This window comes from Notamacropus eugenii, chromosome 5 (assembly GCF_028372415.1).
Source record: "Notamacropus eugenii isolate mMacEug1 chromosome 5, mMacEug1.pri_v2, whole genome shotgun sequence".
NCBI lineage: Eukaryota > Metazoa > Chordata > Mammalia > Diprotodontia > Macropodidae > Notamacropus > Notamacropus eugenii.
The window spans coordinates 386,194,261-386,219,215 of record NC_092876.1 but is presented as its reverse complement, the minus strand read 5'-3'; the positions used below and the strand labels follow the sequence as shown (position 1 = coordinate 386,219,215).

At 36.0% G+C, this 24,955-nt stretch overlaps 1 protein-coding gene across 22 annotated transcripts in view; it reads right to left on the bottom strand.

Annotated features, from left to right (window-relative positions):
- PNPLA4 (patatin like domain 4, phospholipase and triacylglycerol lipase) overlaps window positions 1-24,955 on the bottom strand; it is a 96,343-nt gene that overhangs the window by 68,696 nt on the left and 2,692 nt on the right. For 10 of the 22 annotated variants that reach the window (XR_011968109.1, XM_072614431.1, XM_072614433.1 and 7 more), the window contains exons 3-6: window positions 20,785-20,879; window positions 20,476-20,611; window positions 19,123-19,188; window positions 2,069-2,134 (exon numbers count right to left, since the gene is read on the bottom strand). Coding sequence is in view for 21 of the 22 variants with exons in the window: in XM_072614431.1 (XP_072470532.1) it covers window positions 2,069-2,134; window positions 19,123-19,188; window positions 20,476-20,611; window positions 20,785-20,879 (363 nt within the window). In the remaining variant the exon portion in view is untranslated. The remainder of the gene's footprint in view (window positions 1-2,068; window positions 2,135-19,122; window positions 19,189-20,475; window positions 20,612-20,784; window positions 20,880-24,955) is intronic. The other 12 variants (XM_072614442.1, XM_072614435.1, XM_072614450.1 and 9 more) reach the window with 3 other exon arrangements.

Here is a 24,955-nt window from a genome sequence, read left to right as displayed (position 1 = left end):
ACCCAAGGCAGAAAGATCAATTAAGAGGACAGTGGGCCTTAATTAGGATACTTGGGATGTGGAGAAAAAGGAATGGATGGAAGATATGTTGAGGAGGTAGAAATCACATGAATTAGCGAATGATTAGTTGGACTGTTTGTAAAAGTAGGACAAACATTCGGGCAGAAATTTGTGCCTGGGATACAACATACATGGTACAGCCTTATGACTGGATTATATCTAAACAACTAACTGGGAACATTGTTAGAAAAAAGCAGGGACATGAAGATGACAAAAATAAGAAAGGTCCTTTGGCAGGGGTCTCCTGATTAGAAACATACACTGGGGACCAGAAACAGCAGTACTGTAAAATATGGGATTATTTAGCACAATCTTAGGAAGTACTTTCTCATACCCAAGTGGAACTGTAGATGCATGCTTCCCTGCTGTAGTCTCCTCAATGAATCCTCTTAATTTCATTTCCTTGTTTTTCATCATTGAGCTTTATTGTTCCCTTTCCTCAATTTTCATTCCTACTACTCCCTTCTAAACATTTTTCTATTCTTGCACTGTTCTTTGCTTAACTAAAGCAATCCAGTTAGAAAAAAACAGAAAAGGAAATAAGAATAGAAATGACACAATCTAGGTGAATTTCATTCATTACCAACTTATTCTTCACACCAGAGTATGAAATCTGACTTCTATGTAGCACTCTCAAATATGAACAACACAGACTAAAGTCAGTTTCTTAAAAATATAATTTCTGGCTCACCAATTGACTTTTTAGGTCAAGTCAACCAAAGAAACCCCAAAAGACCATCAATATGACATGATAAAGAGGATATTATGAAACTCTCTGAAAAAAACTATTTCTTCAGAAACTGCTGTTTGTCATTTTTTATTAATAGAACCAGTTCAACCATAGGTGATGTATTGATTTGGGTGAACTGGATTTAAGTGAGGCAGAGTTGCACAGAAGTGCCTTACTCTTTCTTCCAGAGTCATCAAAGTCCCATGGCAAGACAAAAGTCAGGAGGACTGGCAATGGCTCTGGATGCAGTAGATGACCTTGGTGTCTTTGATGTCTGACCAAGCTCTAAGTACTCCACAGTGCCTGCTTCAGTTGCCTTCATGGCCATTGGAATAAAGTGTTCTCATTTGCCCCTTCCACTGGGAAACGTTTTCATATGCTTGAAGCAGACAACCCCTAACGCAGCTCATGCTGGTTTAACCCATTTGCCAAAGTGGTTTCACTCTGGTGTGGCTGATGTAGATGCTATGACTTCTTGTGTTCACAGGTGAGAGTTAGGGGACAGGTGGACACCTAAGTTAGATGAACAGCCCTGAAAAAGTCTTGGGCAAGCCTTCACACCTAAAGTGCTAGTTCTCCTGGGACTCCCCATTTTTTCAAAAATACCATTTCTTGATAGCACAAAAATGTACTCTATATCTCCTTTATAAATATTATGTTACAATTAAACAATATATGTGATTTGTGTTGATTTTTTTATCTCCAGTATTGCTAATGAATTTGAAGCAAGTAATCCATATTTTACTAACCCACCTTCTTATGACAAATTACACATATTTTTCAAATGACCAGGAAGAGTCAAGGCAGAAAGAATTTGAAGTACAAACTATTCCTATGGAATATAGTAATACAAAATAACCTCTTTAATGATCAAACTCAAAATACTGATTTCATGAGAATCAACTAAGTTAAGCTTTAAGATGTTTAAAGCATTGATGTTTGCAAACTGCAACTACAAAAATGGGAAAAAATGATATCCAGACATTAATTTTGTAATTGCTTTTAGGCAATCTATTTATGCATTTAAAAAACATGTCTATCTCAGGCAATCACTAACTTCAAATAAAATCTTTTAAGTTAACATTTCTTTAAATCTTCACACAAAAATGTACAATGCCACCTTCTTAGGATTTGAATTTTCTTCTCTTTAAGTAAGCACACCCATTTATGAACTAATTCACAGAATATTTTTTATACCTTCAGGACAATTCTACAATTGAATGCTTGAGGAAAAATTGGTTAATATGAGGAATATCTTTAAATATGTAAAAACATTACCTCTCCTTTATATTCCACTGCTTTCAGGCCTGCATAAACTGGTACAAAACTGCTAGCCAAGAGAACCTGGATGTATGATAAAGAAAGATAAAGTATTTATTTTCCTTTCCTATAAAGCTTCTATTATTCAGTGAGTATGGTTGCATTTCTTTGGAACAGGTTGTGTAGAAAAAATACTATATTTTGAGAAATGTGTAATTAAAATAAATGTGATGTTTTCTGAATACTTACAAATAATCAAGAGGTATACACAAATCAATTCTCTTTGAATCAACCAACTCTGTTTAAGTAAAAATAGTGTAAAAATAATTTTTCAAATCTAAAGTTAAAGGCCAAGTATGCACAGATGGAAACAAACTATCTGCTACATTTGGTCTGTACTGTGCATTCATTTTAAAACGTACAATTATCTATTGCAATAGAAACTCCCTCCACCACCTAATCTGTTTTCTACACTGGATTTTAACCTGCAGTCTGAGATAGTGTAATCTAATCCATGACATCAGTATTGTTAGGGGAACAGGTTCCTGTAACTTGGCCAGTTTACATTATAAAGTGGCCACTACATACGCAAAAAGAATTTTGACTACCATCTAGATAGTTGAAAAGGGTTATGGTCTGGGAAGTGAAATGTAGACAAGGCATTTTTCTAGCAATTTATATTTAATGTACTATGTATTTTCAAAAGAGTAGTATCCTCATTGTTTGATTCTCAGGATTTCCTATTAGAATTTATTTAACCCAAAATATACTTAAAGCATTTTTTCTATAAGGAAGTATATTCCAAATTCCAACTTGTGAACTATCAAATTGGCACTTAAAATTTGCTACCTTGTATTCCTATTTATCATCTTTATGTATATATCCTCTTCCTAACTATATCATTACTGTGACTTTTTTGGTTCAAACCTCTGACTTCAGTGGTATATGGAATGCTAGATGAGGAAACTCCTAATAATGCAGATAGGAACTGCTCTGCAGTTTATAATCTTAGAGAATTTGCAGGGATTAAGTAACTTGCTCAGGGTTATACTTCCAGTATGTATCTGAACTTGAGCTCAGCTCTTCCTGACCACGTGCCTGTCTAACCACTATATCATGCTAACTCTCTAGAGTATTATTAATAATTATTAACTAATAATAATTATTAATAATTCCTTTAACATGACCCTGTGAGGAAATATTCTTTTTTTCCTCGGAGCTAAGCAAGTGTCCCTGTCTCTACATTCTGAAAACAGAAGCAAGACTCCCTTGTTTGCCCTCCTAGTAGCACTTTCAAGAGTTGCCAACTTTTGAGTGGGAAGAATGAAAGATTCCTGTAGAGTTTCCTTTATAGGGCACTGCAGAGTCAGAGGGAGGACAAGGACGGCAGTTTTCATGGAGGCTCCTCTTATACTGGCAAGTACTTCAGAATGTTAAAAGTTCCACCACTAGCAAGTTCTGCTATTAATATTTTTAATTGCCGGGAGCATGGGGAACAGCCAATCATCTGGGCAAGTTGTTTATAAGGCAGATGTTTATAAGGGTAGAGGCTGTCAGAATATAGTTATTTTATAATTTTAGACAATTTGGATACTAACCTATATTACATGTGTACTGTGATAATGAAAACACTTTAATTTAAAGCGACATTTCCACCGTGATAGCATTCACATTTTTTTGCAGCACTGCAAGTTTAGTGCCAAATGCTATAGCAATCTAATGTAAGATTGGTAAATCTGACATAAAATGAAGCAAAGTCTTTACAGAGTTTTGCATCTAAAAGTTTCAACATTAATTTTTAAATATAATGGCACTGGTATGACACTACATTAGTTACACTAATTTAAAAAATAAACAAAGCATGTATTACATGTAAGTCATCTGTCTAAAATTTACAAAATAATTCAGTGGTAGGCAGGGATCAAATATGGGTATAGCCAATGTGAACTATACCTATCCTACTTAAGGCAATAGCACAGGTTCTCTTTTTGCTGTTACTTTAATTGAATTTTCCCTATTTTGAATTGGTTACTCCTTTACAAAAACCTGACCTCAAGCACACTTTTATGGCCAGTAACAGGTAATTGCTACATTCCCCTTTAGAAGTGATTGAAGAAATATGTGGGTAGCAAAGACATTAGAATGAAATTATATCCTTAGAGATTTAAATACTAAAGAAGCCATGCAAATATTTTATCTCATTATACTAATAAGAAATTTACAATTTGAAAAAAAGAGAACCTTCATTCCTAAAAACTGGAAATACATTTTTTCATGCCCTATTATATTGTGAAGTTCATGAGATAATGTTTGAAAATTGCTTTGAAGTACTCAGATGAAAAGTGCTATCTAATTACTTTAAAAAAAATAGATATCAAGGCTAAGAATTCACATAAGTGATATGAAAAGTACAATGAACTGAAAAATACTTGTCACTTCTCCAAATCAAACAGTGTATTTGTTTTGTCACAGCTTACTATTTTTTCATAAGTACTTAAGATCTGCTCATCGAAGTAAATTTAACAGGAAAATTAGCTTTAAAAAAAAATCAAGAACTAAGTTTTCTTTTATCAACCATAGTCAGCATAACATAATAAGACTGTATCTAAAGAATTTTCCAGAGCAAAATTAATAGTCTTAGTAAATTCCAAGGCCATAATGAATTGAATCTACGTACATATTTTTAAAGAGCCTAAAATACTCATTTGCCTCCAAGAAACTTGCCTTCCTACTTAGAAATAAAAGCTTCCTGATGGTAGAGAAGGGTATTTGGTCTTAGTATCATGGATTTAGAAATAGAAGGAACCTTAGAGACTAAACTCCACCTTTTACAGAAAAAAAATCAATAAAGTGATACTCAGAGTAACTTTGACAAAGTAACACAGGTACTAAGTGATACAACCACAGTACGAATCCATGGTATACAAGGAGTTAGCACAGTAATTTGCATGTATTAGCTCATTACGTTTTGCAGATAGATATTCATCATACATATAAATGTTGAACTGAATAACAAAAGTCCAGTTTGACTATAATTATCCAAAACTACTATTCCTTTAATATACTGAAAAAAAAAGTGTTCCCTTTTACTCTCTTAATTTTAGAATTAATAAAATGAAAAGGTATCTATAAAACTTCATCTTAAGGCTTCATTTACATTTGAAGTTTACCGTGGAGTTTAACGAGTCAGGTTGCTTTATACAAAACTTGATGGTGCAGCTGCAACTCTATACTATACTAAGTCATATTTCACCTACAAAAGGACAAATATTAGAAGATCTTGCCTCAATAGCAATATGGGAAATAAAATTCAGTAGATCACCCAAATAGATTTACATGCTTTAACTAGATATAGGTTGACTCTTTTTCAGGCACATACTCTGAAAATAACTGCAGGAACGAACCAATGACCAGCCAGGTCATTTCATCAATGTCATTACACACAAAAACTTGTCACCATTGACAAATGCATAAGTTTATATGAACTGGATACTTGAAGTAGACAGGATCACATATAAATGTTGGAGGTGACCACTACCTCTCTCTCATTCTATCACTTGCAGAGTAAAACTGAGGTGTCAATCAGCATCAAGTTACATATATACAGTTTTCACTGACTATTGGTACATCTCCAGGTATTCTGATCAAAATGTGACAGGAGAAGAAGGAAAGGTGGATAACACATGTTCTTCTTTCCCTTCCATTCAGTTCAATCAGCATTAAAAAGTTGCAGACAGGGGCAGAGCCAAGATGGCAAAGTAGAAAGACGCACATACTCTAGCTTTTTCCCCACAGCCCATAAAATACCTGGAAAGAATGACTCTCAACAGATTCTAGAGCAACAGAAGTCACAGAACAACAGAGTGGAGGAGATTTCCAGCCCAGGGTGACCTGGAAGGCCTATGGGAAAGGTGTGTTGCACTGGATGCAGAGCAGAGCACAGCCCAGCCTTGGCCCAAGACCAGAGCAGCCCTCGGAGGCAGAATCCCCAGCAACAGCAGAGGTTCTCAGATCCCTCAACCCACAGGTGTCAAAGATACTTCAAAGGTCAGCGAGAGGGCTTTTTCAACTGGGCAAGAAGGGAGCAGGGTCCTCCCCTACCTTGGCCCCAGGAGGTGGGGAGGCAACAGCTGCAATGGGCAGCAGTCAGCATACACTGTTGGAGCCCTCAGCTTAAAGCTCTTGGGGGAATTGAGCAGTTGATATGAATCTTAGTCCTGAGCATAATGCTGGGGTAAGGAGGGGTGCTAGCATGGCAGAGCTTGAAACCACTGAGGAGTAAATTCCTCTCCCTTGATTGTGCCACCTTGGAGGAACTGAGATCTTATAGGTCCCCAGAGTATACCCTACTCTTGACAAAGGACCCAAAAGTCAAATAACTGGTTGGGAAAATGCCCAAAAAAAGTGAAAAAAATAAGACTATAGAAGGTTACTTTCTTGGTCAACAGGTATTTTCTCCCATCCTTTCAGATGAGGAAGAACAACGTTTACCATCAGGGGAAGATGCAAAAGTCAAGGTTTCAGCATCCCAAACATCCAAAATAAATATGTAATGTTCTCAGGCCATGAAAGAGCTCAAAAAGGATTTTGAAAATCAAGTAAGAGAGGTGGAGAAAAAAATTGGGAAGAGAAATGAGAGCTATGCAAGAAAATCATGAAAAGCGAGTGAACAGTTTGCTAAAGCAGACCCAAAAAAATGCTGAAGAAAATGACACCTTTAAAAATATGCAAACTCAACTGGCAAAAGAGGTCCAAAAAGCCAATGAGGAGAAGAATGCTTTAAAAAGCAGAATTAGCCAAATGGAAAAGGAGGTTCAAAAGCTCATTGAAGAAAATAGTTCTTTAAAAATTAGAAAGGAACAAATGGAAGCTAATGACTTTATAAGAAACCAAGAAATTACAAAACAAAACCAAAAGAATGAAAAAATGGAAGATAATGTGAAATATCTCATTGGAAAAACAACCAACCTGGTTAATAGATCCAGGAGAGACGATGTAAAAATTATGGGACTACTGAAAGCCATGATCAAAAAACAGAGCCTAGACATCATCTTTCATGAAATTATCAAGGAAAACTGCCCTGTTATTTTAGAACCAGACAGCAAAATAAATATTGAAAGAATCCACCAATCACCTCCAAAAAGAGAAACTCCTAGGAACATTGTAGCCAAATTTCAGAGCTCCCAGGTCAAGGAGAAAATATTGTAAGCAGTCAGAAAGAATCAAATTGAGTATTGTGGAAATACAATCAGGATAACACAAGATCTAGCATCTTCTACATTAAGGGATCAAAGATCGTGGAATATGATATTCCAGAAGTGAAAGGAACTAGGATTAAAACCAAGAATCATCTACCCAGAAAAACTGAATATAATATTTCAGGGGAAAAAAAATGGTCATTCAATGACATAGAGGACTTTCAAGCATTCTTGATGAAAAGACCAGAGCTGAAAAGAAAATTTAACTTTCAAACACAAGAATCAAAAGAAACATAAAAGGTAAACAGGAAAGAGAAATCACAAGGGCCTTACTAAAGTTGAATTGTTTACATTTCTACATGGAAAGATAATATTTTAATTCTTGAAATTTTTCTCAGTATCTGAGTAGTTGGAGGGATAACACACATACACACACACACATATGTAGAAAGAGAGACAGAGAGGGAGAGCACAGAGTGAGTTGAACAGAAAGGATCATATCTAAAATTAAGGGGTAAGAGGGGAATATATTGGAAGTAAAAAGGGAGAAATGGAATGGGACAAATTATCTCTCATAAAAGAGGCAAGAAAAAGCTTTTTCAATGGAGGGGAAAGGGGAGAGGGTGAGAGGGAAAAAGTGAAGTTTACTCTCATCACATTTAGCTCAAGGAAAGAATAACATGTACACTCAATTTGGTATGAAAACCTATCTTACACTACAGGAAAATAGGGGAGAAGGAGATAAGCAGGGGGTGGGGGGAAGATGAAAGGGAGGGCAAATCAGAAGAGGGAGCAATTAGAAGTAAACACTCTTGGAGAGGGACAAGGCAAAAAAAGAGAATAGAAGAAATGGGGGGGCAGGATAGGATGGAGGGAAATATAGTTAATCTTTCACAACTTGGCTATTATGGAAGTCATTTGCAAAACTACACATATATAGCCTATGCTGAATTGCTTGCCTTCTCAGTGGGGATGGGTGGGGAGGGAGGAAGGAAGAGAAGTTGGAACTCAAAGTTTTAGGAACAAATGTTTATGCATGCAACTGGGAAATAAGAAATACAGGTAATGGGATATAGAAATTTATCTTGCCCTACAGACCAAGAGAGAAGATGGAGATAAAGGAAGGGAGGGGTGTGAGAAGGGAGGGCACATTGGTGGAAGGGGCAATCAGAATGCTTAGCATTTTGGGGTGGGCAGAGGGGAGAGACGGGGAAAAAAGTTGGAACTCAAAATTTTGTGGAACTGAATGCTGAAAACTTAAAATAAATAAATTTAAAAAATGTTTCAGGCAGGAGTCAGAGGACAGAAAATATATAATACTTCTCAGAATCAACTTTCTTTAAGTAATTATTGTTCAATCATTCAATTTTAACCAATTCTTCATGACCCCATGAACCATGGCATGCCAAGCCCTTCTGGCCTCTACTATCTCCTGAAGTCTTTCCAAGTTCATGTGCATGACTTTCATGATACCATCTACTCGTCTCATCTTCTGCTATGCATTTCTCTCTTTTGTTTTCAATCTTTCTTAGTATCCAATGAGTCCTGTTTTCTCATTAGGTGGCCAAAGTATTTAAGCTTCAATATTTGTTTTTCCAACAAAGTAATAGTGGACACTATCAAACACTTAGACTACTATTTATACATATACTTACACCTCAAGATCAACTTAATAATTATAAGGGTAGGGGGCCTTCAAGATGGGCCCTGGATATCTCCAAATGGGTCAGTGTAACAAGTATTGAACTCTCCTACTAAGGGTAAGGTGATGGGGATACAAAGGTAAAATGGCAGTCCTTGGCTTCAAGGTACTTATGCTCTATTAGAAGGGATGCAACATGCACACAAGGCAAGTAAAACAAAAAGTTGGTTGAAAAGAAGAGATGAAGCCCAAGTATTCCTGGAATATTTGAACTGGGAAGAGAGTACTTACAACTGGAGGGATTAAGGGAAATTAAAAATGGAAGAAGCCATACCTGAGCTAAATTGAGAAGAAGGTAAGAATTCAGAAAGACATTCCAACTTGAGGAAGGAATAAATGCAAAAAAGTTTGATAGAATTATGCATCTAGAGCTGCCTGAACTCTTCTAATTCACAATATTAAAGTATGCAAAATTTTAACAATCCTTCCAGTCTATGGTAGGATCAGACTTCCTTTGTTTCACACAGTAGAGATTAGTTTTCCCTAAAAAGCAACGAACATGTCCCTGGAACTTGGTTGGCCCCTGCCTCAATTGAAGCAGCCTCATGGTAACCCAAGGCATTAAAAGTCCCACACACAATGCAGAAGGGTCCTTCTGACTTCGTAGATTTCTGTAGACCCCAAGAGTTACCATGTTCTTCACTAAATTCTACTCTGATAATGAGATGTGTTTCCATATGAAGAAAAAGGAGACCAGGTCTAGAGAAGATAAATGCCACTGAATCCTTGGTTGCATATCCTTGCTGTGGAGTGGAGGACAAATTTGAGTTTTCTGAGGCTCTCCTATAGACCCTGTTCTACAAAAAGTTTCCTTTTATACTCAGAATGTACCTAATGCCTAAATATAATTATGTTCCTGCTATATACTCAGAGTCATAGAATTATAGAGCTGCCTCTATCTTTAAATGTGAATGAAATATTTTTGTATAAATGCATGAAAGTTGTGTCAAAATAATATACTTGTTAATCCTAAAATCACTTCTAAAGAATACACTAAATGATTAAAAAAATTTACCTTCTCTAGTTATATTTTGCATAAGACTAATTAATATTAAATCTAAATTAATGTTAGTCAGAATTCCCTAAGAACATACTGATGAAAAGCAGCCCAGAAGCATGCCTGAGATTTAAAACTGACTACAATTAGAATAAAGGGTATTTCCTCAGCATTCTTAGTGCTGGGTAGAATAATTTACAAAAAATTCAAACTAAAGGGAAAAAAATAGTAGTTTAAGGATCCAAAGGGAAGGAGGCGCTAGCTGAGAGAAACCTGCCATAATATGATTTGCCCCAGCATGGGATCTCCTTTTCGTGTTCCCAGAGGCTTGAGGCTTCTCCTTTGTGTTGATTAGTATTGATCTAATTTAATATATCTGATTCAAAGTTGTAAGTCATATCTTAAACCTACTATAATGAGACTAACTGCATCCAAAATCAAGAGATGCTTAAATGAATCTCAAGCTGATGAGATTATATAGGGAGGAAGACATTATGAAGTTGGGTACCTTCTGGTGCTCTTCACCTACTCCAGACATAAGTCTAATCTATCTTGCTTGACCTCTTAAATTTAAAAAAACAAACTTAGCTAAAAGGTAGTTCCATAAAACCTACATGTCCTTCACCTCACATTCTAAGTGGTCCTGAACTTCAGGGAGCTTAGTAAAAAAAAAAAAAGGTGAATGCTGGGTGAAGGGGGCGGGGTAAAGAGAATATTATGAGGTACAGGAAATATTTCAAATCATGGAGAATGTCAAATATGGAAGGGCTCTTGTAGATCATATGCAAGTAAAGATGAACTGAATGAACCTAATTCATGAAAATGAAATCACAAATAAAAAAATCCAAATTTTCATTTTAGAATCTTACAAATATTTATTAAGCACCAATCTATACACTGAGAATAAAAAAATCCAACAAAGACCTTGCTTTCAGGTATTAATCTAACAGACAATAAGAGAGAGAGTAAGAAAAGATGTTGTGCACAAATAATTAGGATGCAAAAGAGGTGTGAAATGTACAAGGAGAAATCGTGTTAATATGAGGGAGCCAAGAAAAATTTCATAAAAGGACAGGACTTAAAATGGGCCTTAAAGGAAAGATTTAAATAAGCATATGTAGGGATTGGAGAATCACATTTTAGGCAAAGCAAGAAGGAAGAAAAAGGAAGGAGAGAAGATGAGGTACAAGATGCAAAGCAAAGAGTTTGCTTTCTCAGACTCATTTGACTGAAACAAAACAAGTGAAGTGAAATGGTGTAAAATAATGTTAAAAATATATATTGGAGTCAAACTATGTAGGGCCTTGAATGCAAAGAATTTATATTTGTTTCAATAGATATTGGGAAGCCACTGACCGTTTTTAGTATTAAGTTGGCATTTCTATACTTTAGAAACATTACTTAGGTAGTGTTGTGAAGAATTAAAGAGGAGAAAGCTTGGTGGCAAGAAGTCTAGCGAGTAAATTATTACATATGGTAAACAGCTATATATAGTAGTCTGGGTGAGAACAGATGAAGGCCCAAACTAGGATGTCTAAAAGAGTGGAAAGGAAGGGATAGTTGTAAGCCATGATGCTGAGTAGAACATGGTCAATATAGACAGCTCTCATTTTACTAAGTGGGTCCTTCTGCACACCTCTACATAAAGTGATTTTTACATACTGTGAATTTTCACTTACCCACCCAGTTTAACAAAGGTATACACAAAATGATATCCCTTCAAGCAAATCATAAGCTGTACTAAAATGCAGACATAATAAATACTATACCATGGTAACAGGCAAAATTATTAAATGAAAGATAAAGTTAATAATAAAACTTGCATAGTACTTCTGCAGTAAAGTTAACACAGGTATGCAGTATGTTGTCCCTTTTCTACCCATTGTACCTAGTCTTAATGATTGGTAGTTAGCAGCACAACTTTTTTACGAAGCTACTGGGAAATGTTTGGACAGTGGCGCTCTTTTTTCCCCTCATATATCTGACAATAGCAAGCAATATTATCCTCAACTAGTCTTTGAACTTTTAAAAATCTTGAAGCATTTGGATCCTTCTTTTCAGTAAGAGAAAAAAGAATTCACTCAAATGATGCAATGTTTCTGCCAACTGTTTCATTGTGAACCTTTTTGGTTCAGCCTCAGGTTCTAAAGCTTCCCTTTCTTCTAAAATCTTTGGAGCTAGAAGTTCAATCAGATTCTCATGCAGAATCCTCATTTGGATTTCAATTCTTTATCTTAAGTCAAATTTGCCTAATGTGAACTTATGTAAAGCAAGAACTGTCTATAAATGAATGTGGGGGGAAGGGGAAGGAAAGAGAAAGAAGTGTCAAAGATGATCGAGTCCAAGAATATAAATCTAAAAATGCAGTAAAAATAGTGTAAGGGGAAGACATAGGCTTCATGGATGAGATGAGTTTAGTTTTTGACATATGGAGTCTAAGGTTCCAGCAGAATATCCAGGAGGTGATAACTATCACCACTGGAGATACAGGATCAGGAATATGGAAAATAAAGAGTTGCAAAAATTGACTAGGGAGTCTCCTGTAAAAGGGGGAGGTGCATAATTGAAGTTATAGGAACAAATAAACTCACAGAAGAAGCCATAAAGGAGAAACAAGAACAATTCTTGGGAAGCAATATTGTTTAAGGGAAAGAAGGAAGATGAGGAACTGACAGAGACCTAGAATAGATGGTTAGAGAATTAGGAGAAATATGAGAAAGCAGTGTCATGGAAGCCAAAAATGAAGATAATCACAGAGAATGGCACTGGTAAATAGGAGTAAATGTAACAGAGAAGTCAAGAAGAACAAGGAAAGAAAAAAAAGGTAACTGAATCTAGCAATAATGGCTTCATTTATGACTGGAGAGAACTACTTCTGTAGAATAGCACAGGTGGAAGCCAAATTTCAAGGGATCAAGAAGCAAGTATTTGAGGGAGAGAGTATAAACAGAGATCATGCTTTCTAGCTATATGGCAGGAGGGAGAGAGAGAGAGAAAGAGGAAGGGGATAGAAAGGGAAGAGAGAAAGATGGGAGAGAAAGGAGGGAAGAGAGAGAAGGAAGTGGAGAGAGAGAAGGAAGTGGAGAGAGAGAGGATGAGGAGAGAGGAGAGAAAGAGAAGGAGAAGGGAAGAGAGAGAGGAGAGACAGAGACAGAGACAGAGACAGACAGAGAGAGAAGGTAGCTTAGTCAAGTGAAAATGTTTAGGATAGAGAAATCTCAGTATATTATCAGGTAAAAGAGTAAGGAAATATTAGAAAGGATAAAATTAAAGATTACATGGAGGAGCACAAGTGAGTAAGATTATGGAGATGTGAGAGGAAGGGACTCAGAGTATAAGTAGAGAGATAAATTTTGCTAAGGAGGAAGCCTATCTCTTCCTCAGGTTGGAAGGCAGATGATGGGAAAGGTCACTGAGATATTTAGGTAATAAAATTGAGCAAGTTCACATGAAATGGCCTCAAATGCAGCAAATGGAAACAGAAGTCATCTTCTAAGAGCAAAGGTAAGTTTATGAAGTTAGGGACCTTAAGGGGAAGACAGGATTTCGAATTGCTTTTGTAGCAATTCTGTATCACAGATAGCCAGAGTTGGAAGGAATCTCAGTGGCCATGTAGACCAAATGATGCCTAAAAGAGAATCACCTCTCCAACACACTTGAAAAGTGGTTCCCCAGTGTATACCTAAGGAGCAGCAATGAAGGGAAACCAGTTGCTTGGTGAGGCAGTCTATTTCACTTTTAGCCAGTTCTAATTGTAAGTTGTTTTTTTTTTCTTATGATAGACCCAAATGTATCTTTTTTTGTAACTTCTTGCCAGGAAGAATAGTTCTTATCTCTATGCCCTCTGACAGCTGCAGAATGTCTAGAATAGAGAGGCAGTCAACAGATTAGAAAAAGGACTACTGTACAGCAGTGAAGGTTCAGATAAATTAATTTGCAGTGAGCCAAGTAACAATAATTTCATGACTTCCTAAAGCAGCACAATACCCCTCAATAGTATGGAAGGAGAGAAGTAAATAAGTGCTACCTAAAGTAAAAAGTAAGGTAGGAATGCCATTAAGGGTAAAAGGTTAAAGATGGAAGAAAAGGAATAATTAAAATGATTGACCTTAGGGTCAAAATTGGGAAGAAAGGAATTAGGATCAGGGTAGCTGATAGACTGCAAGAACTGATGATGATATGGGACAGAAAGTGAAAGGACAAGACATTGTAATCAGGGACAAAAATTTCAGACTTCAGGATCTTACAGGTAAAACAATTTTGAGTGGTGGTAAGGTCTAAGATATAACTGCTCTAGTGGGTAATTAAAGCAGAATGGAAACCACAAAATTTAAGAAGTTCAGTGAACCACAAACAATTGTTTACTGAAGTCTCTGAAGATGCAGGACAGTAGGAGAGCAGGAAGTGTACAGTGGAAAGATAATGAGATTCAAACCACATACCACACCCCCTAGATTTTAGTCCCAGCTTCTACCATTTCCTGTGGGTGACCATGGGTTAGTCCCCTGTCTCCATCAATCTAAGTTTTCCTCATCTGTAAAGTAAAAGCACTGTAGTTCACACTGTGAGGTCCTTCAAGCTCTAAATCTGTTGGTCCTTACTGTTACTCCAGGGATCAAGTCATCTACTTGAATGACACAAATTTTAAGGAGAAAAGACTGATTACTAATGATAGGAATCAGAGTAGGGCCACTGAAGAGTGAGTTAAGAGGACTGACTCCACTTTCAAGTCCTGTGGACCACACAGCATGAGAGAGAAGTGGGGAACTCAGCAGAAAGCCAAGTGTTAGTTAATGTGACCCTGTAGGACTTGGTCTATAAGAGAAAGTGATCCAGAATAAAGGAGAATTTGTTAGTAACAGAATAAAGGTTCCAAAAAAGCATAGAAGAGGAATCCGGGGGAATTTAATGGCTTAATGATTGTGAGGGTAAGCATGCAGGCAGCAGGATAGGTTTGACTGGTCATCAGGACAACTAAGAAAATAACAAGTCAGAAAAACAATATGGTACAAACGTAAGAGTGCTGAATTTGGAGTCAGAAAAAACATGGATTCAAATCCTACCTTTGACACCCAACATATTTCAACTGTAGTTTCCATATCAGTAAAACGGGTACAACATTTATTGTACTTCTCTCACAAGGTTGTTGTGTGGATAAAATTAAATGGTGCACATAAAAAAGCTTTTGAAACATTAGAACACCACATAAATGTCGGCTGTGATAGTAATGATGACTGATGATGGAATATCAAAACAAATGTCCAACTATGACAAAAATACATGCAAATAGTATTCTTTTGGAATATTAAGACTTTCCAAGATCACGAAAGATCATTTTACAGATGAAGAAACTGAGGCCAGTTGGGCTAGATGGTCTCCAAGGCTCTTTTCAGTTCTATGGTTGGGCTATAATTTATGGTGAATGACAAACTAATAGCATCTTTAGTTTTTACAGGTTATAAAGCTAGAGATATACATGTATTCATATGTATATGGCTCATTAATTGGCTGGCAAACTATTAACCTATTTGGATTCTATATCCAAAATCTGTAATGCTTTGGACCTGGGATGAGCTTCAACATACCTTTATACTATAAAGGAAACAATCTGCTAGAGAAATTAATGGTATGAATAAGATTACAAGTGTTTGTTTTCAGGTACTTTAGAAGTATTCATTTACATAAAAATTATTACCATGCTAATAAGTCCCAAAGGAATTCGATTCAGCAGCGCTTCACTAGCCTGGTGCAAATTCTCTATGAGATCCAAAGATCCTTTTTTTTAAGCGAAAGGAATCATAAATAATAATAATAATCCTCATTTTATAATTATAAAAATTGAGGTCACAGAATTTAAGTGACTTGACCAAAATCATACAAGTGAATTACAGAATTAGTACTTGAAAGCTGGTATCCTCTCAGTCCAGTGCTCTTTCTATAAATTAAAGCACCTTGCTTCCCTTCTTTGCCTATTGTTCAAAAGGAAGGAAGGAAGGAAGCAAGGAAGGAAGGAAGGAAGGAAGGGAGGAAGGAAAAATCATGATCTCATCAGTGCAATTCTATAAGGGAAAATTTAAAAAATGCTTTCTTTTTCTTCCCCATCCTGTAGAATATTTTTAAACATTCTATAGGGTTCAGTGGAGCTGGTCAGCAGACAATGAGAAGACTTCTTTTCTAATCATACATTTCCTCATTGATACCTCTTTTGCCACATTAGCATAGGTCATTACTGAAACTATGTTTTAATCTGCATGCTTCTCCCTAATAATAACAAGTATTACATGCCAAGGCACTGTGCAAGACACTTTACAAATATTATATCTTTTGTTCCTCATAATTACCAGGGGAAATTGGTATTATTATTATTTCCATTTTATAGACAAGGAAACTGAGATAAACAGAGTTTAAGGGCTTTGCCAGAGTCATACAGCTTGCAAGTGCCTAAGGCTGGATTTGAACTTAGGTCTTCCTCACTCAAGGCCCAGTGCTTTAACCACTGTGCCACCTAGCTGACTGTTGCAACTAATCCACCTTTCCATTGCTATTTGGCTCACCCACAATTTTAATTCTTTAGAGATTTTACTTGTCTAAGATTTGCAAACAAAAAGCATCACAAGGAAAAAAATTTTTAAATATATGCCAGGGAACAGCTTGAGAGAGTTAAAAGCACTGCACTGTTTTCTAAGCCATTAAATTCATATACCACAACTTGTTTGGACATTCCCCAATTAAAGGTCATCCAATTTGTTTCTAGTTCTTTGCTAATATAAAAAGTGCTGCTATACATACATATATATGTATATATGTGTATGTATATGTATATATGTATGTATATATGTATGTATGCATGTATATATATGTATGTATGTATGTATATGATTTTTCTTTTCATGTCTGAACTTCTTGAGGTATATGCCTAGCAGTGAAATCTCTGAATTAAAAGTATTTGCATTTCAGTTATGTTCTCATAATTGCAAATTGTTTGATCAATTCACAGCTCCACCAATAGACCATGTCTTTACACAACCTCTCCAACACTGACCAGTGCCATGTTGTGTAATTTTTGCCAATCTATTGACTTGAAGTCTCAAACAAGTAGCTAGGTGGCTCAATAGATAGAGCACTGGGCCTGGAGTCAGGAAGTTCTGAGGTCAAATTTAGCCTCAGACATCTACTAGCTGTAGGATGCTGGGCAAGTCACTTCACTTTTGCTTGCTTTAATCCACTAGAGAAGAAATGGCAAAGCACTCCAGTATCTTTGCCAAGAAAACCTGATGGACAGTATGGTTCATGGGGTCACAAAGAGTTAAGACAGGACTGAACAAGGTCAAACCTCAGGACTGGCTGGTATTAGCAGTTTGGAACATTGTTTTCATATGTTCGTTAGTAGTTTGCAATTCTTCTGAGAACTGTTTCTTTGACCTACTTTGATCTACTGAGGAATTCTTTTTTCTTCTATGCTTCTGAAATTGCCAATATATGTGCTATGCTTTAGTAATCATTAATCTCATGGAGGAGGCTCAGTAATATTCTGGGAACTGATGAAACTACAACATAAACTGCTAACAACAACAGGAACACCAACATCCACAAGGAACTCTTCCATTTGGCTCTGGTGAAAGATATTCTCCATGACAATGACAAACTGCTTTAGGCAAGCATACATTTTTTGTTTTGTCTGGCTTGACCTCAATAATCAGAGGACTGTAGAACACAGTTATGTAGGTGAGTGAATTATCAAGGAATTGTTTCTATGCTTAGCATATAATTGAGAGATGTATTGCTAGAAGAGACCTTTTAGACTGAACTTTGCTTTGGTAAACCAGTCTTTTTTGTTTGCTTACTTTTTGTAATTAATAATAAAACATCAGGTTTTTGTATTATAAGCACATTTTAGTCAAATGTGTGACTTCAAAGATACGTATAGAGAGTTATTTGTTAAAGCCTGCACATTCCCTTCTCATATCTTCATCAAAGATATCTTCAATATGCATGTTAGATAATTCTAGTAAAGAGTTATAAAAATGAAAAAAGCATATGAGATGTAGGTACTTATGTTCTCATGATCATATTGGGATGGGGGGGACAGGTACATCATCGATATTTTTTTCCATTCTTTTGTTATTTTTCTTTCCTTTGCATGTGTGCATGTTTAATAGATATATTCATATATATCTTCTAATATGATCACCTCAACAGTTTCAAGACTGTGTCTCTTGCAGCATGGATTTTCCTTGTGTATTAGTTTGGTCCAGCCACTCTTCCCTATTTCATCTTTCTAGTGACATTTCTATTTCTTTGAATAGCACACTGAGAACTGGGATATAGGGGACCCAAATACAATAGTTCCTCTGTTGCTGCTACTGAAAATAGATTACTGAAGAAACACTGTCATTTAAAAAAAATACCATCTATTTGTTATTTAGCCCTGTTTCATGCATCAATGTTTTGGGGATGATGTAGTTCACTTAGATTTTATACCAAGCTTCCTCTAGACTATTCTGCTGCTTTAAAAGGCAATACTACTTATAATCTCTCCAATTTTCTTCTATCGTGTTTACAAATTATTTTGTATTTTAAATCTGTGTTGCCCTTGGATACCATTTACCTCCAATTGATAAGATCACATATCTCCTGGCTACTGCATATTCTGGGCTCTTTTGGACTCATCCCTCCTTATAGTGTATTTTATATTGGTTAAACTTTAGAAAGAAATGATAATTTTCTTGTCTTTTTATATTTCCTATTTTTTAGCCTTAGTGGCTTATTTATATAGATCACATTGAAGCTACTGTAGTTCTTCTTACTAATACTTCTTACTTTTTATTTCGAGGTTGATTTTTGGCCTTGCTCTCCCAAGCAGGTAGTCTATCTGTCCACAGTTTATTCTGATATAATTCCAATAAGAGTAACAAGTTGTTTACTTCTATTGGAATATGCTCAAATTCATATTTTGCGATGTAATATATTAACCAAGTTTATTTAGCACCTTCCAACTCTCTTTTGTGTTTGTGCATATTTATATGCATATATAGAGCATTCATTATATAAATTCATTATATAAATAATATACACATTTATATAAAAATAAATGTAAATGAAGAAAGCATTCATTATATATAAGTGATACTCCTCAGTATTCAAAAGTTTTTGTTTTTTTTAACACTTTTCCTACCCTTCTGCACACTTCATGCTGGAGAACCTTGTCAAGTTCTTCATAGAGTTCCTTTATCTCTTCATCCTTCACAACAGATGTTGGTAAATAAGTTACAATTATCTTCATATTTGTCTTTTTACAACTATGAACTGGTGCTTTTTGTTGCCTTTTGGGTGAAAGCTGAAACTAATTCTGCCAACTTTTTTTTTTTACTTTAAAGCAAGCCTGTGAGCCATAATTCTACTTGGCCACAACTCCCTTCTCTCTTCCAATAGCTGGCTCCTTCTACACAGGAGTTGTTTTCACAGCTGATGGCTGTGAGTGCCGTCTAGAAGCAAGACTGTAGGTCTGAGGGATGGTGCCACTGCCAGACTCTTTCATGAATTTGTCTATTGATGCCAGATGGTTAGCAGTGGTTGCTGGAGGTGATGAGGAAGGTAGGCCCCTTTTCTACAGTGACCTCTCCTCTACCTGATACTATCTATAATTGTGGTTTCTGTTTGCTTTGGTTGGTCACTGGGGCCATTTTGACTCATGTAGTGACTCAGAGCTTGTCACAGTTGAAGGTAATATAATAGTCATTGCTGCCTACCTCTTCATTCTTCCTCTTCCACTAGAAAGGGCGTAGGATATTGAGTCAAAGCAGCTAGGTCTGTACCACCACTATATTATCAACATGTCTGTTGCTTGCTCCTTATCTGCAACTGTCACAGCCTCTCTAACCTATCAGTGCCATTGTGGAAGTGGAAGAGGGTTAAGAACTAAGCATATTTTATTTTTCTTTGTTGCATGGGTTTCCATGGCCAAAGAATTCATCATCTAGTAGTCAACCAACTAGTTCATGGTAGTAAAAATACATTTGAAGAATAATTCTGAAATGTGGATTTTTCACCATAACAGAATGGCACTCTCTTCACTTAGCCCAAATAAATGAAGTTTCATATCACAGAATATATAGCAGCTTGCTGTAATTGCAAAAAGTACACAGGTTACCCAAGACACTAAAAGATGGAGTTTGCTTGTTTTCCATTTACAGCCATCATCTCCCTTAACCCATTATCTTAGGAAGCATATTGTTAATTGTAAATTGGCTAGTCAGAGAATTTCCCATGCATATTTAATTCTCATGCTACTAATTTTCAAGCTCACTCAACAGAATCAGAAATGAAGCTGAAAATGATCAGAAATAAATAAGAAAATTACATAGGTTTGGGGAACCACTTCTTACAGGGGAGTCTATAACAAGTTTAAGAAGTATAAAAAGTCATCTAGAATTTCAAAAAATTTTTAATCTCTATAAAATGGACAAATATTTTTTAAAAAATCACTACTCTGGCATATTTCTTACAGAATGACATGCAACTTTCTTACCTTAATAAGGTCTTCCCTGGAGGAAAAATGTGAAACTAAGTAATTTTCTCTGGTTTTTGTGTTAGTGATAGATACATGAAGTCGATTCTCTGCTATCTCATGAGCGTTAGAAGGAAGAATGGTCTCCATGCCTTCTCTAAAGAGAAAACAATAAGCATTATTCACCTTTAATTATTGAACACCTTGTAAATATTTTAAAAGAGAGAGTGCTGAGTATGCCATAGTTTGTACAGAAAGTATTCAATACTTTGTCTTCATATATTCTTAGTTTTACATAAGACATAGTACATAGGAAATAGAAATAAGTACCTTAAACGTGCCATAAAATCATAACCTGGTGTTATGGCACCCAAGTACTGCTTTCTAATTTCTTCAGCAAATTTGTATGTAAATTCATTACATTCCTGAAAAAAAAAAGATATTCACTAGAATTAAACAAAATCTTAACCACAAATCATTTTGGGAAAAGTGTTTGTCAACCAAGTATTAAATATATCAAGGACTTAATTTGCCCTGCAATTAAAAGATAACTGGTGTCAGCTGTTTCTGGCTCAATTATACATGTATAAAATGTGAATTCATTAATTTTTCACTGCAATGAAAATATTTGGGTGTGTATATATCAGTTGGAAACTGATCTGACAAGGAATGAGGGAAGCATACTATAGCTAATGACATGAATACCAATCCTTTAAGTGAGAAATTTTTATGCAATAAATACTTCATGGCCAACTGGCTAAAGGCATCTCTGGTAAATAAGGAGAAGGTAGTTCTATATATAATGCAAGAAGACAGAAATCATGAGAGCCAATCTAAGTTCATAGGTTCACAGATCTAGACTTGGAAGGGACCTCAAAAGTCACCTACAGAGTCCGATTCGATCATTTTACAGATCAGGAAACTGTCCTAAGGAAGCACAAGGCCAAGATAATACAGGTAGAAAACAACAGAGGTGGGGTTCTAATGCAGTTCATTAAGCACTGACTAAACACCTACTATGTACCGGCCAGGAACTAGGCTGGGTTCTTGAGATAGAAGTAAAAACAAAATAGCCAATGCCTTCAAAGAGCTTATATTAAATGAAAAGACCTTTTACCTAGAAAATTAAATTAAATTAAAATTAAATACAAAATAAAGTCCAAATAAAAGAAGTTTGAGGGGGGACGGCCAGGACTAGCAAACAGTAAAGCAGAATAAGTTTCTTATAGCAGATTGTATTTTAATGCAGCTTTGAAATAACCAAGGGAATCTCTATGGCTGACTAGGCACAAGGCAATACCCTGTGAAAAAGCATGGAGATGGGATCAAGGAATATTGTATACAAGGAACCCCAGGCAGACCACATTGCCCCCACACAATAATTAATTCAGTGTTATGTGATTGCATAGTTAGGTAATCACAAAAAGAAAAACAAATCAGTATAACTAGTTGCTCTACAGAATTTTGAATGTCCTAGTTATTTGATGAAATTAACTTGTCAAAAGGAATGCTACAACAGTGCCAGTTTTAGACAAAACATTTTATTTTTAAAATCTAGTTATGTAAACTGGACAAATTTTAATAATGTAGCAAATGAGCAAAATTTTAATTTTTGCTGACAAATCAGGGGAAAGAAGGAAGTATCCCTATATTCACAAATTAAAATTAACATGTTAGAGGATGATGGCAGTTATAAGGTCAGCTGTAGGATAGTTGTTGAAATCAATTAATTTGACCATAGTAATTAGGAGGGATCAGAGGCTCACAGATCTAGAGCTGGAAGGGAGATCAAAGGCCATCTAATCCAAACTCTATTTAATAGATGAAGAAACTAAGGCCCAAGAGGATAAGTGACTTGCTGAAGGTCATACAGCCATTAAGTATTAAAGCCGGGAGTGGAACCCAGGCCTTCTGACTCTACATCCCATGCTCTTTCTAGTTAGTTAAGATGTAGAAGAAAGAGACAGGAATTAAGGACTACTTGTCTATCAAGGAAGCTTAGACTGGACATTATTAAAACCTTTATCAATGGTAAAGTCATTACATATCAAAAAGGCCCCAGTGGCAATCCAAAGAAAACAGAAGCCACAGTCCTAAGTAGAGTTAGGTAGGAGGGAGATCACAGTAGAAAAGGGGCCCATCTTCTTCATCACCACCAGCAAAAAGTGCTGGTCAACCGCCATCAACAGCCCTGGGAGTGGCAATATCCTTTAGACCTTGTCTTGCTTTCAACCCAGTCCTGAGACACTTGAGTGAGCAATTTTTGTGAGGAAGGGGCCAGCAATCCACACCAACTGGCAAACAACTGCTACTCACAGAGCAGGCAAGCCACCCTAGCTGAAACAGCAACATACCCTGAGGGTGAAATAGGAGGTAGTATATGCCAGGCAAGTCAAACCACTACCCTCACTATCAGCTTCTCACCTGAACACCCTAAACCCAATCCATCCTGGCAAGCATGTTCTGTGGAGATGCAGTCTGAAAATCCTTCTTGCAGGTGCTACAGCCAGTTACTGAAGACCCAGAAAAGAAAGTTCTTGTCACCAAGAACTTCTTGGCACTGTGGTCAAATAGTTCTACATCAGAATATAATATGATTTTGTCAGGGGAAATGACTTTAAAGAAGAAGTATTAACATCTGTTTTGTCACTGAAATATTCCATATATTTTCTCCCCCATTAGAATGTGAGCTCCTTGAAAGCAGGAACTGTCTTACTTTTTTAATTTGTACCTCCATTGCTTAGCATAGTGCTTTGAACAAAGTAAAGGCTTCATTCATACATATATTCATATATTCATACATTCATTCATTCATTCATTCATGCAGCTTGACATAATGGCTACTGAGCTGGCCTGGGAATCATAAAGACCTAGACTCAAATCTCTTCTCTGGCATATATTGGCCTAGTAACACTTAAGCTCTCAAGGGAACATTTTAAGATTCTAAGTTACAGAACAACTAGTGATCTACTTGGATAAAGGGAGTTTTCTCACAGGGACTTCTCTACAAAAATGAAATCACAGGTTCCCTTCCATCCTCCCTTTGCCCTACCAAGAAACAAAAAAGTATCATACTTAGTACTCTGGTAGTTGCAGCGAAGAATACAAAGGTCTTTATATATTTGCCTTGCTAAGTGATACCGAATTAAAATCCTGACCAACCCACATGGGAAATGTTGCTTCAGAGTGTACAAAATGGCCAAAGGACCATAGATTTAGAGCTAAAAGGGATCTCAAGGGTCAAATAGCCCAACCCCTCATTCAACTGATGAGGGGACAGAGGCCCAGATAGATTAAATCATTTCTCCATGGTCATATAGGTAGCAGAGCTGGAAGTCAAATCTATGTTCCTTAGTTCCAAATCTAGCACTCTTTCCACTGTATTACGTTGTTAATAGTCTAAGAGTAGCATCTCCAACTGTCTAACTTGGATTGTTTCTACAATACAACAAACACAAAATGGAAGGAGAAGTTTCTGGTACTTGAGAACTTCTGTTTCTGCTGTATTATTCACATAAGCTCTTTTCCTCTGTTGTTGCAATTCCAATTTTATTTTTCATAACTATTTAATTCTGCATTGATGAACATTATGGGGAGGTGAGGGTATGTTTTGGGGCAAAGGACATAATGGCTTTAAAATACTAGCCTCCAATGTTTCCTACTAAATAAGTTCCTTTAAGTAAGAGACTGGGTTTTATAATTGGTATTTATGTAAAGCTTTAAGGCATGCAAAGTCTTTTACATATATAATCTAATCTAATCTTGCTCAGGTTATCTATGGCACAGTGCTGGAGAACATGCTTATTATTTTTTTTAATCTGCATTGACTTGAATGAAAAACTAAATTTCGAATCACTCTCTATTTTAAAATACAATACCCTCTTTTTACATTTTTAGGAGATTAGTTACAAGCAGATAAATGCACTAATACTCGGTTAAATAGTGATGAAAATAACCCTGCAAAGAAAACAGGTGACAATGACAATTTTCCTTACATGGGGGACAGGGGAAAGGGGAGAGGAGTATCAAAGAAAAATAGTAACAAGAACTTGGGAATTAGATCTATAAATCAGACAACAGAACTGAACTGAAGATATTTAGGCTGCATCAAAAGTGACTCTTTGTCACTGAGTCCAAAATAGGGAATTTTGTCCTCATATTTGAAAGTGGAACTTTTTTTTTTTGAAGACAAAAGACATATAGAGGTTGTTCAATTTATGAAGCTTTGAGAAACATGTATCTCTATGTATGCTTATAAAAGAAATTCCCTTTGAGAAAAAACAGAACTGGGATCCAAGAACAAATAATTAAACTAGAATAAAATATTTCCTTCCCTTCAGCTTCTCCCCAATGTAATCATCTTTAAAAAAAAAAAAAAGTCATGCATAGGGGGAAGGGGAAAGGCACAGATTTCAAATGACTCCATTTCAGGCTTTTAATATTTTTTATTTCTCCATCAAGCCTATTTTTCAAATCTAACATTTTGGAGAAGCTGAAAGTA